Source organism: Ochotona princeps, chromosome 28, assembly GCF_030435755.1.
Source record: "Ochotona princeps isolate mOchPri1 chromosome 28, mOchPri1.hap1, whole genome shotgun sequence".
NCBI lineage: Eukaryota > Metazoa > Chordata > Mammalia > Lagomorpha > Ochotonidae > Ochotona > Ochotona princeps.
In genome coordinates, this window is record NC_080859.1 from 9,920,233 (window position 1) to 9,934,992 (window position 14,760).

The 14,760-nt window shown below is 54.3% G+C and overlaps 1 protein-coding gene across 1 annotated transcript; it reads left to right on the top strand.

Moving 5' to 3' along the window:
- Positions 1–4,010: 4,010 nt before the first annotated feature.
- On the top strand, positions 4,011–14,328 carry NR2F1 (nuclear receptor subfamily 2 group F member 1). The gene is made up of 3 exons (XM_058656304.1): positions 4,011–4,799; positions 7,376–7,903; positions 13,218–14,328. The coding sequence occupies exons 1-3, from the start codon at positions 4,331–4,333 to the stop codon at positions 13,496–13,498; spliced, it is 1,278 nt and encodes a 425-aa protein (XP_058512287.1). The 5' UTR covers positions 4,011–4,330; the 3' UTR covers positions 13,499–14,328.
- Positions 14,329–14,760: the final 432 nt, after the last annotated feature.

Sequence of the window (14,760 nt, forward strand, 5' to 3'; positions counted from 1 at the left end):
CGCTGCTCGCCCATCGCGCTCTGGTCCCCTCTCCTGGGCCTCCCTTGCCTCGCCCCTCTCCTCGGTCAGCCAGCTTCCTCTCTGCCCTCCACTCCCTGCCTGCGGCTGTGTAGGGAGAGTAAGATGGAGCATTTGTACGGAGATCTTTTTTATTCATTTTGGGGGGCCGCTCTATTTTACTCGTGTTGGTACCACCTTCTCACCGATCCCGAGGCGCGGGCGCGCTGGTGAGGACCTAGGCGCCCCCCCTAACATCCCCGGGCAGCCGCAGGCGCTTGGTGACCATCCACCGCCTCGGACAATGGGCCTTCTTCGTGCGCAGGGCGCACTGACAGCCTCTCGGAGCGGGACGAGCCGTGGGGCCGACCGACACAGGGAAGCTTTGATTCTCGCTCTTTACCCCCCACCCCACACTCCCCACCGTGCGCCCCTAGCGCTCGCCACGACAGCAGGAACCCACTCCGGGGACCTGCAGGCTGCGGAGACCGAGAAGCGCAAAGCACGTACCCTGAACACGCAGTGCTGCCCAAACCCCTCCCTGGTGGTGAGATTTAAAGTGAGAACGACTATTACAAAAAAAAAAAAAAAAAAAAATCCCTACCTCTTGTCAACAACAACGGCGCGCAGCCCTCGACTTCCACCCTGACCCGAGGGCGTGGTGTCGCCCGGGGGAGGCTCGAGTCCAGACAAACTTTTACCGCTCTGGGGGGAGAGCCGGCGGCCGGAGCGGGCGGACCGGGCAGGCGCGGCGCCCACCCCCCGGCGGCGGCTTTGTCACTGCGCGCCCGCCCGAGCCTGCCTAGGGGAGCCTGCGAGCTCCGACGAGGGCGGTGGGGGGGTGCGAGTGTGCGATTGGAGAATATGTAACTCATAGAAGGATCATTCGCCCCCCCATACACACACACACACACACCCAACCAGTACGATCTTTCAAGGGAAAAAAAAAAAAGCCATTGAAAGAATTTTCCAAGTGCTGTCTCGGTGTGCCGGCGAGGCACCGGCTGCCTGCCGGGAGAAGAGGAGGGACGCGCGGCCCGGGAGCGGTTCGTGTCCGCTAGGTGGCAGGCAGAACCAGCGATTCCTGCGCGCCCCGGCCTCCCCTGCCCGCCTCCTGGACCAATCACCTCCGGGAAGGGTCTCTCTCTCTCTCTCTCTCTCTCTCCCTCCCTCCCCCTGCCTTCTCCTCCTCCCCGCCCCTCCCCCTCCCTTCCACCGTTTGCTCTTTTCCTGGGACACTGACTTGGTTCACACCCCCTACCCACCCCACTACCCCCTAACCCTCACACACACACCCCCACACACACACATACACACACAAAAAAAGGACTCACAGTTTTTGGTTAAATCATGATTGCAGCATTGTTTGCAGTTTGCAATTGGCCTGGGGGCTTTTTTTTTTAATGATGGTGATGGTGAGGATGAAGTAGGAGGCAACCGCGCGCGCTGGTTTGTCTTGGAAAGTTTATTTTAAAATCATCTTTGCCTTGGAAGCGTGGATTCGGGTGGAATTTGCGGTCATCACTGCAGAGGAGCCAGGAGGGTGTCGACATGCAACCTTGCAGGCCAAGATGTACTTTGGATTCCCATTCAATCCCCCCTCCCCTCAAAAAAAAAAAAAAAAACAACCCTGGGGAGATCCTAGCCGGGGTGTCCCAAGGCTACCCCAGAGCAGAATCCAAGCCTGCCTGATGTTCATAAAGGAAAGACGAACGTGCAAACCCCGGCGGTTTCCTTCCCATTAACATTTTCCCCTCCCCTCTCTGAGGCAACGATGCCCCGCTTCACACTCTTAAAATCTGATTTAAAAAAAAAAAAAAAAAACTTTGGGGAAGAAAGGAAAAATATAAGAACCCGCGAATTCTTCCCTGGACCCCCCCTCCTCCAGACGGACGCCTCCTCCGGGGAGCGGGTGGGTGGGGGTGTGCGGGTCGCGAGGGTGCGTGTGTGTGCGTGCGTGTGCGTGCGCCTGCGAGTGTGCGACCACAGACGACCCATACTAATCAGGTCTCGCAGTAAATAGCTGCGCCGAGCCACCGCGATGTAAATCGCGCCTGTCAGGAGCACACCCCCCACCACCCCCACCGCCCGCACGCTCTCCTCCTCCCTCCCCTCCCCTCCTCCTCCTCCTCCTCCCCTCGCCAGCCCCAGCCCGTAGGTAGCGGGGAGGGAGACCGAGAGGGAGGGGAGGAAAGAAAGAAAGAGCGGGGGAGGGGGAGGCCCGCCAGCCAATGGCGCGCGGGAGGCTTGGCTAACCTTCGCCTGGCGCTCGCTCCCCCCGGCTCGGGGCTCTGACCAGTCAGTCGCCTTTGATTATCAGTTGCCAGCAGCCCTTCTCTTGGCTCCTTGACACGAGCTCCATATAAGGCAGCGATCTCCATAGAAACGTGTCAGTTTCAATAGTCGTGTCAAAGTTCACTATATACAGACATTCGCGCAGATCCCCCTTTCGGAAACACTGCTCTGCGAGTCCTCCCGTTTAAACGCATTCAATTTTTGGGTCGGTCTCTCTCTCTCTCTCTCTCTCTCTCTCCCTCTCCTCTCTCTCCCCCCTCTCCCTCCTCTCTCCTCTCTGTCTCTCTCTCTCTCTCTCTCTCTCTGCGCTCTCCTTTCTTTTTTCTTACATATCCTACTACCTACTACTTCTTTCCTCCTCTTCTCCTTCTTTCTCGTCTTTTCCTCCCTCCTCCTTGTCTCTTTTACTCCTTTCTAGCAGAAGAGTGAGGGCTCAACTTGAAAAAAAAAAAAAGAAAGAAAGAAAGAAGGAGAGAAGGAGGAGGAGGCGGCACTCCCTCCGTATTCTTCTTATCGTTATTTTATACATATATGATTTTTTTGGAGGGAGGGTGTCGCTTCCCGGCTGAAGAGCACTTATTTAAAATACTAAAAAAAGAACATTTTTGGGCGATCTCCAGGGTTTTTTTAACTAGCTCTGTGTGTGATAGCAGAAGAGGCAGAAGAAGGAGCAAGAAAGGAAAAGAAGATTTATTTATTCGACCTACTTTGGATGTCTCTCTCGCTTTTTTTTTCTTTTTTGCCTTTTTTTTTTCCTCCAAAAGAAATCTGCAAATTATTTTCTTCTGATTTTTATTTTTTCCTCCGATTTTTCTCTGTGAATTCATCGCCGGCGTGAATTATCCTGTCTTTTCCTCCCCCTTCCGTCACCTCCCGAAAGAAGAAGGCGGCGAGAGCCCGGCGCCACCCGCACAACAAAAAAGAGCAAAGTGTGCTATCCTCCGCGCCGGCCGCCTCCCGCTCTCCGGCGCTGCCTTCCTGAATGGCTGGCTGCGCCCGGCCCTGGACCTGGCCCCCCGACACCCGCGCGCCCTGATCGCAGCCCGCAGCCTCGCCCCGCGCTCTGCTCGGCTCACCCCGCTGCCCGCACTCCCGAGCCCGGCGAGGGCTCCCGCCCGGACAGCGGCTGCAGCGGCGCGGGCCGGCCCGGCCTCGGCTCGCGCTCCGGCTGCCGCCCCGACTCCGGCTCGGACTCCGGCCGGGCCCCGGCTCCTCCAGCGGCGCCCGCCGCGGCAGCGGAGCCGACAGCTCCAGCGGCGCCTGCAGCCGCGACCTGCTCCTCCTCCGCCGCCGCCACCGCCGCCGCCCTCGCCGGCTTCCTCTATGTCGGCTCAGCCCGCGCGCTGAGCTCAACCCGAGCGGTCGGCCGGCGGGCGGGCGCCCGGCGCGGGTGAGCGAGTGTGTGCACGAGTGTGTGTGTGCGTGTGTGTGTGTGTGTGTGCGTGTGTGTGCGGGGGTGCGGGCGAGGCGAGGGCGAGTGTGTGCGCGCGCCGTGGCCCATGCCCGCCGCCCCCGGCGCTGCGCCCCGCGCCGCTCCCGGCTGCCGCCTGTGCCATTTCTGATTTTGCAACTTGGGGAAGAAGAAAAAAGCGAGAGAAGGGAGCTTGCTCGCCGGGGGGTGGGGAGGGGGGGAAAGGAGAGCGCGGCCCCCCCAGGATCGGAGCGCGGGGGGGAGGGAAGCGGGCGAGGGGTGCAGGGGTGTTGTGGGGGGGGTAGCCTGAGAGCCTGGGGGGGCTGCAAAAAGAGAGAAAGAAAACAGCAGGAACCACAACAAAACGCCAGCAGGGCGGGCGGGCGCGCGGCAGCAGCGGGGCGGCCGAGGCAGTAGCGGCGGCGGCGGCGGAGGAGGAGGAGCAGGCAGCGGCCGGTGCCCGGCTCGGGCTCGGCTCCGGCGACCCCGGGGCGCCCGGCGGGCCCCCCGCCCCCTCCCCTCCCCCCTTCCCCTTCCCCTTCCCCTCCCTGCGCGCCCGCGCGCCCCGCGGCCCTCGAGCCGAGCAGCTCGGCTCCCCCCCCTCCAGCGCTCCCCGGGCCCAAAGATATGGCAATGGTAGTTAGCAGCTGGCGAGATCCGCAGGACGACGTGGCCGGGGGCAACCCCGGCGGCCCCAACCCCGCAGCACAGGCGGCCCGCGGCGGCGGCGGCGGCGGCGCCGGCGAGCAGCAGCAGCAGCAGGCGGGCTCGGGCGCGCCGCACACGCCGCAGACCCCGGGCCAGCCCGGAGCGCCCGCCACCCCCGGCACGGCTGGGGACAAGGGCCAGGGACCGCCCGGCTCGGGCCAGAGCCAGCAGCACATCGAGTGTGTGGTGTGCGGGGACAAGTCGAGCGGCAAGCACTACGGCCAATTCACCTGCGAGGGCTGTAAAAGTTTCTTCAAGAGGAGCGTCCGCAGGAACTTAACTTACACATGCCGTGCCAACAGGAACTGTCCTATCGACCAGCACCACCGCAACCAGTGCCAATACTGCCGCCTCAAGAAGTGCCTCAAAGTGGGCATGAGGCGGGAAGGTGAATATGTCTTCTCTGCTTTTCTCCACCCCGCGCTTCGCCCGCCTCCCGGCCTTTCCTTTTCTTTCTCTCTCTCCCGCCGGGGAGCAGTGCTGGTTTCGGGCTGGGGCTCCCTTGCGCTCCGGGCCCGAGCCGGGCCCGGCTTCCCGTCCACCCCTCTCCACCCCCCAAGTCCCCGCAGCCGTGCCCCCCTCCCGCTTTCCCAGCTTGCAGCCTCTGCCTCTCCCCCCTCCACCCCTCCCGGCCTGCGCTCCTCTCTCCCCGGCTCCCCACCCCGCCCGCCGCCTGCTCGGCGCGCTCAAGTCCCTGGATCCCTCCCTCCCTCCCTCTGCCTTCGATGTGCCCGGTTGTGTCTCTCTTTCCCGCGTGTGCGTGAGGATGCTCGGGGCTGTGCTGGCATGAACTCGGGAAGGACTGCGTATTTGCTTATTTCTTACCCCCACCATCACCCTCCCTGGAAAACGCTCGCTCTCTCCACTCTGTGTGTGTGTGTGTGTGTGTGTGTGTGTGTGTGTGTGTGTGTGGTGTGCGCGCGCATTTCATTCCACTTTCTCCTTCCTCTCTTCATCGCCTTTATTTAAAATGGGGGGGTGTGGGTGGGCTGGGGGGCTGAAGGACCCCCGAGCCGGAGATTCATTGCTGCCATCATCCTTTTGGGAGCCTTGCCTGGAAAAAGAGGAATGAGATTTATTGCACTTGTAGGTCTAATTAGGGGGGAAGGGGGACTCCTGGCCCCTTCCCTGTTCCCCGTCCCCTGCTCGGAGGGGGGCTGCCTGCTCCAGAGCCGTGGCCTTGTTTCCACCCCTCTACTTTGAAAGCAAAGTTTGTGACTGCACCGTGCTTTCATAGTTGTCATTTTTTTTTTTTGGAAGCATGATCCTCGTTTTATTTCTTCATCAAACTCCACCCTCTGCTTAAATACTGCATACAAATTACAATTTACAACGGCATTTACTGATCCTTCTGATTTTGCCATAACGCACAAGCTGCAGCTGGCAGGAGCTTCCACATCATTTAATCCCTGTGTTGTATGGGTTTGTGTGCTGTTGTGGTTGGTGGTTTTTTTTTTTAAACACAACTTTTGATGTTGTATTTGGATATGCTTCCTGTGCGTGTGGCGAGAGGCAGCACTTTTCTGATAAATGTATTTAGCCATTTACAGGGAAAGTTTATCTCCTGACAGTCGTTAAAGATGTCTGCAGTTCAATTAGCAAACCAGCCAGTTTTGCAGAATGTAGATGATTACTTCTTGTATTTGACTTTAAAATTATATTTTATATGCCACAAGGAAGGAAATGCAATGCCTCCCGAACTCCAGGAGCAGGCAAATATGACCACTTGCATTTCTAGCTTCCAGGGAGCCTGTGTAGGCATCTGGGGGGGGGGGAACCAGCAACAACTTTGAATTGTGCTTTCAGTTAATAGAAAAATAACCACCAAGTTCAAAGCTAGACTTAGAGGGGGGGGAAAGTATTCTAGCCATTATGCTTCAGGAGCTCAAACTGTCCTGGAGCTTGTATTAAAATTGGAATCAAAGCTAACATGGGGTGGGGGGATGGACAACTTGAATTAAGACAGCTACGTGTACGTGAACATATCTCTATTAATTTGCTTGGGGTGGGGAGAGTGTTCACTAATCCTAACTTTTCCTAAAGTTGCCTTTGTTTACATGGCAATTTAAAATGCTGGCACTGTTGAAGTAAAACATACACATTAGGGGGAAAAAAAACTTTGGTCAGCTTTTACGAACTCAGAGCATGCTTACGTTTTGCATTCAGATGGTTAATGAATCCAGTGTTTTTGCAGTTGCAAGCTCGCGCAGGCTGGCTGCAGGTTGCAGTGGCACGGCGCACGGCAGACATTAATTCTATTTCCCACTTTTTTCAATAATGTTTGGCTACTGTAAGTTCAACTTTTTTTCTTTTGGATATTTTCAATTTGCTCTTGTTTTTAAATAGTGAGAACCTTGGGGCGGTGGGGAGGAGGGGAAATGGGAGGGTGCGAGATACTTGTTCTCTGCCCAAAAGTTGTAAGTGCTTAGCAGGATATGGAACTAGTATCTATTTTAAGCATGATTCTTTAGCATTTTTTAGGAGAGAATGGGAAAACACATTATGAGCCTAAGGCTGCTTGCTTATGAATGAAGAGGCTGCTAAGAGCCCTAACCACCTCCTCCTCCTCCTCCTTCTTCTCTCTCTCCCACCCCATTTGCTTCATTATGGAGGGGGTGAGCAGGGTGTCATTTTTCTGTGTGTTCCTCCTTGACATTCTAGGTTTGGGGGTGGCATTTTCTTAGCCCTGTGGGCTTGGGGTGATGATGGGGGTGGGTCCCTGAGGTCAAGCCTAGATTTGCGGCGGGGCTGAAGTGGCCAGGGGTCTCAGTGGTGGTGGCTAAACAGACACTTCGAGGCCGGGATCTCTCTGTGTGGGCCTGGAGCGAGAACGAGCGGGGAGAAGAGGCTGGGACGCCGGTGGCTGCGGGCACAGCCGCTGCATTGTGTCGGGTGCGCTGCGGGCACAGCGATGTTTGTAAACCCTCCAGGATGTACATTGCCTCTTTTCTCTGTTTCTGTCAGCGGTTCAACGAGGAAGAATGCCTCCTACCCAGCCCAATCCAGGCCAGTACGCACTCACCAACGGGGACCCCCTCAACGGCCACTGCTACTTGTCCGGCTACATCTCGCTGCTGCTGCGGGCAGAACCATACCCCACGTCACGCTACGGCAGCCAGTGCATGCAGCCCAATAACATCATGGGCATCGAGAACATCTGCGAGCTGGCCGCGCGCCTGCTCTTCAGCGCCGTCGAGTGGGCCCGCAACATCCCCTTCTTCCCGGATCTGCAGATCACCGACCAAGTGTCTCTGCTACGCCTCACCTGGAGCGAGCTGTTCGTGCTCAACGCGGCCCAGTGCTCCATGCCGCTGCACGTGGCGCCGCTGCTGGCTGCCGCCGGCCTGCACGCCTCACCCATGTCCGCCGACCGCGTCGTGGCCTTCATGGACCACATCCGCATCTTTCAGGAGCAGGTGGAGAAGCTCAAGGCGCTGCACGTCGACTCGGCCGAGTACAGCTGCCTCAAAGCCATCGTGCTGTTTACGTCAGGTGAGGGCTGCGGTCGCGGGGAGGGCAGGCCGCTCCGGGAGCGAGCGCGGGCTCCGCGCCGCCACCGCAGCCGCTGCAGCTGCAGCCAGTGCCGGGGCCTGGCTTCCCGCGCCTCTCGCGCTGCTGCTACCGCGGCGGCAGGTGCGGGTGCGCAAGGCCGGGCCCTCGCCCGACCACAGGGCATGGCTCAGATCCGCGGTCCCGGAGCGGGGACGCAGCCCAGCCAGGCGCGCCGCTGCCATCTTGCGAGCGTCGTGGTGCGGGAGTCAAGGTCGGGCGGCCGGCGGGCACGATGGGGCCTAGGTGGCCTGGACCCCCGCGCGGGCCCGAGGCTGTGACCGGTGTGCGTCTGTGTGCGGATAGGGGGGAAGCCGTAAGGCAGGCCTGTCTGGCTGCGCGTATGTGCGGGTGGAGTGTGTGTGGTGTGTGCGCGCGCTCGTGCGAGGTGTGTGTGTGTGTGAGAGAGAGAGAGAGAAGAAGAGAGAGAGCGCGAGCGAGAGAGCCAGAGCTCAGCTCAGCGTTTCTGGAGGAGGAGAAGGGAGGAAAAGCACATTAGGGATGTGGCTTGCTACTCTGTGTGTGCCACGCGCCCTGGATGAGGTTCCCCTCACAGAGAGAGCCAGAGAGGTGGAAAGAGAAGAATACGCACAAATAAATCATAAATAACCCCGGTTTATGGTTGCCTGATTTTCCCTTATCGGAAACCATTCATGTTTGTAGTTGCTGAGGTTATGGAGGGTCGTAAAACACGGATTCGATCTAAACAAGAAAGATAAAAAAACAAAAGCAAGATTGTCGAACCGCAAGGATGGGAGAGTATTCCAGGGCCGGAGATAAATTTCATGGCTATGTAAAACACAGGATACGCCGGAAATCTAAGGGAGCGCCTTAAAAAAACATCAAATTCAGTGTAGGCGGTGGTAACATGCATGTTAACAATTTCTCTTATGATAGATGGTTCAAATTAACTTCCAGGAAAGTGCATTAATGTTGCCTTTGAAGGGCTCTGGTCTGAACGTCTGTGAACACTGCCTGCCTTGTATTATTGTAACCTGCAAGAGGCAAACATATAAACACCCAGGACCAGCAGGTAATGGGGGAAAATATAAACAAAGCCTAAAGGACGCTGGTGAGGGTGCAAGCTGGGCTGCCTGCGTCTTGGGCCCTGCCCACAGCCAGCACAGTTCAGCTGCGGTTTTGCCACCATTATTGGCATTATTTGTTTGTCATTCCTCCTGGTGGAGAACAAATAAACCATCCTCGTATATCTGTCCCACGGTCAGCTCCTCCAGAGACCAAATGAAAAGACCATTCTAGAACAGCAACAGCAAGAGTCCCTTTGCACAGGCCCTGCTTGCTGAACAGTAGGCAGTGGTCTCATCTATCAATAGTTCTTGGCTTTCATGCGTGAAGAGTCGTATTTACATTGTATTAAAATGACTCTTAAATTTGCACAATATTGTAATGTAGCAAATGTAGTATTAATATCGATCTGAGCAGCAGATAATTTATTTAGACAAGAGCATCTCATTGGTATGCGGGGTGGCCAGAGCCGTGGACTTGAACTGCATGCAACCCTCCCTTTCTTGCAGGGCAAATGCAGCTTCTCTGCCTGTGTGAGAGGGAGTGGTTCTTGGCAGGGGGGGAGAGTGTGAACCTTAAAACAAATGGAAGATTTATTGAATCGCCTCCTCAGCCTTTGAATGCATTTTATCTTAATAAGTCTTCTTGATGGAAACGTGTTTTTCAAAAGTGACAAAGAGCCGGGAGAAAGCGACCAGAATGCGTGCGCACTGGCAGGCCCGAGGCCTGGCTGGCTCTCTGCTCCCCGGCTCTTCAGCCAAATTCATCAGGAAGCAAGCCAGTGTCAGGAAAGCTAGGGCCTTCAAAATCGCATCCAGGGAGGGGAGGGGAGGAGTGGGGGGTCTTGACTTGGGGCTGGGCAGAGGTCTTCTGGAAAATGACCTCCCCCCCTCTCCTTTTTCCCCCTAAGGTTCTTTGAACCCCTGATCTCCTGCCCTTTCCCAGAGAAAGAGGGGAGGACTGTGCAAGCTGCAGGAACGTGGTAGAATTATTCATGCTTTTCTTTTAACTTTCCATCCTAAGACATTCCTGTGAAAAGTGCTCCTTTAAAAATAATTTTAAAAAAAAAGTTTCCCAAAGAAGTTTTCTCGGACCAAGTCTGCAAGGTGCATGGGGTGCCTAGGAGTGAACAATGACATTATCTTGTTGGAAAATTGTGAGCAGGGTATCTGAAAATGGAAATAGAGCTGTCAGGAGTAATTCACTCCCCCCTCCTCCCTGCAACACGTTTCCACTTTTGACTAAACTTGTTTTGATTGCCAGCCAGAAGGGAATTCATGGGAAGCCTTCTCAAAGTCATCCAACTTTTAAGCAAACTTTGAATGATGGAAAAGACAGTTTTAGACATATTGTCCAATGTGGTTTGCTCTGGTTAAGTATTTGAAGCTGGCACGGGGGTTCCCCGTGGTGGTTTTCACATTTGGCCTCCGGATGGTATGTTTAATCCTTAATATTCTGGACAGCATCCAAGGACTAGGTCATGACCTGAACTTACTTAAAAAAAAATTCCCATTAATTCATACATCTAAATATTCCTTCAAATAAATGAGACCTTCTCTGAAAAAGAGCCCTCTAGTTAACATAAATGCTATAAATCCATTTTCTGCACAATAATAACTTTGATTTCTAGTTATGGCAGCTGATTACATGTATATTTCCTGAACACTAAACTCTTCTGAATGCACAACATGAAATACATTCTCTGCTCGACAAAAGCTAAACCAGGAGGGCCTCAGCAGTAATGGTTATTTATTTACATAATTTCTTTCCCATATACTGTACAAGAAATATTGAGGGTTCCCACATTGACACAACCGTATAAAAAGTGAGACATGGATTTTGCACATTGTACCTGCTTTTCTTTCCTGGGGTATAACTTATGCACCTCCTGCTCACTTCCCTTGGCCACCACAACCCCTCCGCCCCCTCCTCCTGGTGGATTTGGGAGCTCAAGCCTTCTGTCCACAGTTGAGGGAATCATGGGGCACTGGGGAGGGGGTGTGCTGCTGGTGGTGGATGAATACTCAGAGTAGGAAGCCAGACCAGAACCAGGGCTCTCACCAGAAGGAAGCCACAGAGTTGGCAGGCTGGTACCTGGCAGGTGGGCCCAGCTACAGATCTTCCACCACCCAAGGAGGAAAGAAACGGAAGGAAGGAGCTAGCATAAGGCCCAAGCACACCTTAGCTGGGCTTCTCTTGCTTGGAGTGGCTCATCCGGGGTCTTGGAAGTGACTTTGCTCTCTGGGGTTCTTCAAATATCAGATAAATAGTTTACTGACCAGGAGGAGATGCCATATGGGTCTTTTTTTAAAAAATGAATGAATGAGTGAAAGAAAGAAACTGCTGGGGTGTGAATGTGTCCTTTTCATATTGTATTGTCTGGGCCTGAGAGTGATTCTGGCAGAATAGGCGGGCAGTGCATATAAAGCAAGATGTATGTAAATATGGCTCTGTAGACGGGCCATTCACAGGCCAGGTTAGCAAGCCAGACCAACGACAGGCCTCAGGGTCTCATTTCTGGAAGGCAGAGTCCCCCACCTCCCACCCACCAAGCAGCTCCTGCCTAGGTCCTGCTAACCAAAAACCTCCCTGGCTCCCCAAGTTGGGGCAGTATGGACGCACCCAGCCAGCTGGCTGCAGTAATTAGACATCTGAGGGAACCCCAGTCTGGATCCGAGGTCAAAGGGGCCTTGCCTCAGAAGTTCCTGAATTATCACTAGTTTTATTTGTATTTTCGCTCGAGGCCATCACCTTGTAGATGAAGGTGTTAGACTGATTTGTAAATCCCAGTTCCTGAAACATAAAGACATAAAGCTAGGAACCCAGCAGACATGAGTCTGTGCTTTGAATCATTTGCCGTGTCTTCTTGGGAGTCACACTTTACCCATTCACAATTACAGTGTCCTTTCGGGGGCATGGCCGTGCAGCAATTTCTTCCCTGATCTATGGCAAAGTCTGCCTTTGATCTCCAGTCAACCTCCTGACTAGCTAAGGGTTCTTCTGTGATCTTCTTGTTTTAAAAATATTTATTATTAATACAAGAAACAACATGCATATTTGAGCTAGGAGAGGAAGTGTCCAGTCCTCTGTTTGCACGTTCGTCTCCATGGGCTTGCCCCCAGTGGGTTGCCATGTTATAATCTACTGTCTTAAAATATTTTTAGAGGAGCAGAAAGGGCCTTGCTTGATGTAAGATAAGCACGCATTTTGAGATGCTGTCATTGTATGAAGGTGCATGTCTCTCTCTCCTTGGGTCCTGCCACAGGAAGCCCATCACCCCCAGACCCCAGAGCCTCCCTACACCCCACTCCCTGGATCTGAAGCTGCGGCAGCAGTAGCCTCTAGCCCAGCGTTGTGACTGATGGTTGAAGATGTCTCCTTCCCACAGCCTGGAGTAACTGAGCCCTATTCCTCCTCCGTATTATACAGCTTACAGAGATGTGACCAATTTTCAATTACTTGATATCAGGTACAGATAGCAGTGTACACCCTCACTGAGGATTTGCTGTAGAGCCCTTGCTTGCATAGATAGTGGATCTCAAATCCCATATTGCAAACGCAGGAACTGGATCTGAATCCAGGCACTTGCCAGCTCAGGCTGCCTTGCCCCCTCCCATGGGCTGATTCAGTGTTCAGCCTGAAATTCTCCTGGAGGGTTTGGGCTTGAGACAGGAACTCCAAGGGGCCTTTAAGAACTATCTCCAGGCTGCTTATTTCTTTGGGGATCCTGAATGCCCGGAAATCAGGGACAGGGGGGTGCAAGTCCTTCCTTTAATGAGCACAGCCAGAAAGATGCTCCCCTGCAGGTCGAGGGCAGGTTGCTCCACACAGCAGCCATGGCTCCAGCATCATACATTATTGAATCCAAAGGTGAAAGGGAAAAAAACAAAGGGATTGGAGAGATTGCTGCTTCTGCATACCCACGTGCCTCTCTCTCTTTCTCTCTCTCTCTGTCCCTCTCTGTCTGCCTTTCTCTCTTTCTCTCTCCCCTAGGGTAGAAGGGGGTTTGATTTATTTGTGTCTGTATGGGGGCTGGAGAAGGAAATAGTGAAGGAGGAAGTGGAGAAGCTTGGAGGGGTGGAAGTTCTTTTGCCTCCCCACCCCCCCATTTGTTCTTTTTCCTCTTTCTCTTTAATAAGAATGACTTATGGTTTGTGCCTTTGCTGCGCCCTGGCCTAACCCTGTGCCCCCTTTCCCCCTGTCTCTCTCGCTCCCGCGGCTGGTGGGGCAGACGCCTGTGGCCTGTCGGATGCCGCCCACATCGAGAGCCTGCAGGAGAAGTCGCAATGCGCACTGGAGGAGTACGTGCGGAGCCAGTACCCCAACCAGCCCAGCCGCTTCGGCAAACTGCTGCTACGACTGCCCTCCCTGCGCACCGTGTCATCCTCGGTCATCGAGCAGCTCTTCTTCGTGCGCTTGGTAGGTAAAACCCCCATCGAGACTCTCATCCGCGATATGCTGCTCTCTGGAAGCAGCTTCAACTGGCCTTACATGTCCATCCAGTGCTCCTAGACCTTGGGCGCGTCCCACCTGCCTCCCCTTCCCCAGCTCCCGCTAAGAGACTCGGAGGACGCGCCGGGGGGACCCAGGACTGCGAAGCTTCGGGGACACACCCGGGTGGTGGCCGGCTCCCGCTGCTGGTGGGCCAGGCAGGCTGGGCAGGGGGGTGGGGTGGGGAGGAGAGCCGCGGGACAGGAGCAGCCCACCCTGCAGAATGCAACCCGAGCTGCAAGGCAGGAGAAAGAAAGAAGGGAAAAAAAAAAAAAAAGACTCTTAGGATCAGATCTGGGAGCACGATGGAAGGGGAAGAAAAAAAGGACTTTGTGTCTGGTGAGAAAAAGGGGGAGAAAATGTTGAAGTAGAGGACCATGAGAATTTTGATAAACCAGTAGGGGACGAATGGACCTTCCAGGATTTACTGTGGACAGATGTGGATATACGCTGTACAGAGAACACCACCTATGGGAGTGGACCGAATCCTATGTAGAAACACACCACACACTGAACATTCTTATTCATTTTGTAAAATACTAGTCTTTATTTTCATTTTTTGTAAAATTTAAACATCGTATGCGCATAAAAGAAAAAAAAGAAAACAAGAATTAGGGGGAAATAACATTTTCCAAATAATTATTAAAAAAAAAACTGTCCTGTGTCTATGTAACTATATCTGTTTTGTATTTTTTTCTGGTTCCAAACCAGGTTTCCTGTGATTCTATACTAATAATTTTTGATATAACCCTTTGCTTCTTATAATGAGTGCGATATATGTTGTCGAGGCTGTTCTTCAAGAATTAAAATTGAAGTGAAAATTTAAACAAAAATAAAAGAATTTAGCAAAACTCACGTGTCTGGTTGCTTGACAGATGTTATATGTGCAAGAGAAACTCCTGATCAGTTTCTGTTTCAACCATTGCTGGGGGGTATTTTTGGGGGGGTTAATTTTTAAGGCCCAACACCAAGTTGGCCAGATGCCTTTCCTAACAGCCCACTGAATGCCTGGGGTTTGTGGACACGGAAGGTCAGGCTCTGATGGGGTCTGTGGCCTTGTGGCGGGGATGGGGGTGGGAACCACAGCTTTTGCGGCGTGGGGGGCACCGGCCACCTCCTGCGCAGCTGGGCCAGCCGGGGGTCACGGGAGGACCGAATCTGTTCTATCCTCCCAATGCCTCCAACTTCAGGGCCTGACAGCAGGTGTAGGCAACTCGTCGAGCCGGGGAGGCTACTCAGGGGGCGCAGGGGCAGGTGTGGCGCTGGCTGAATGGTGCGCTGAG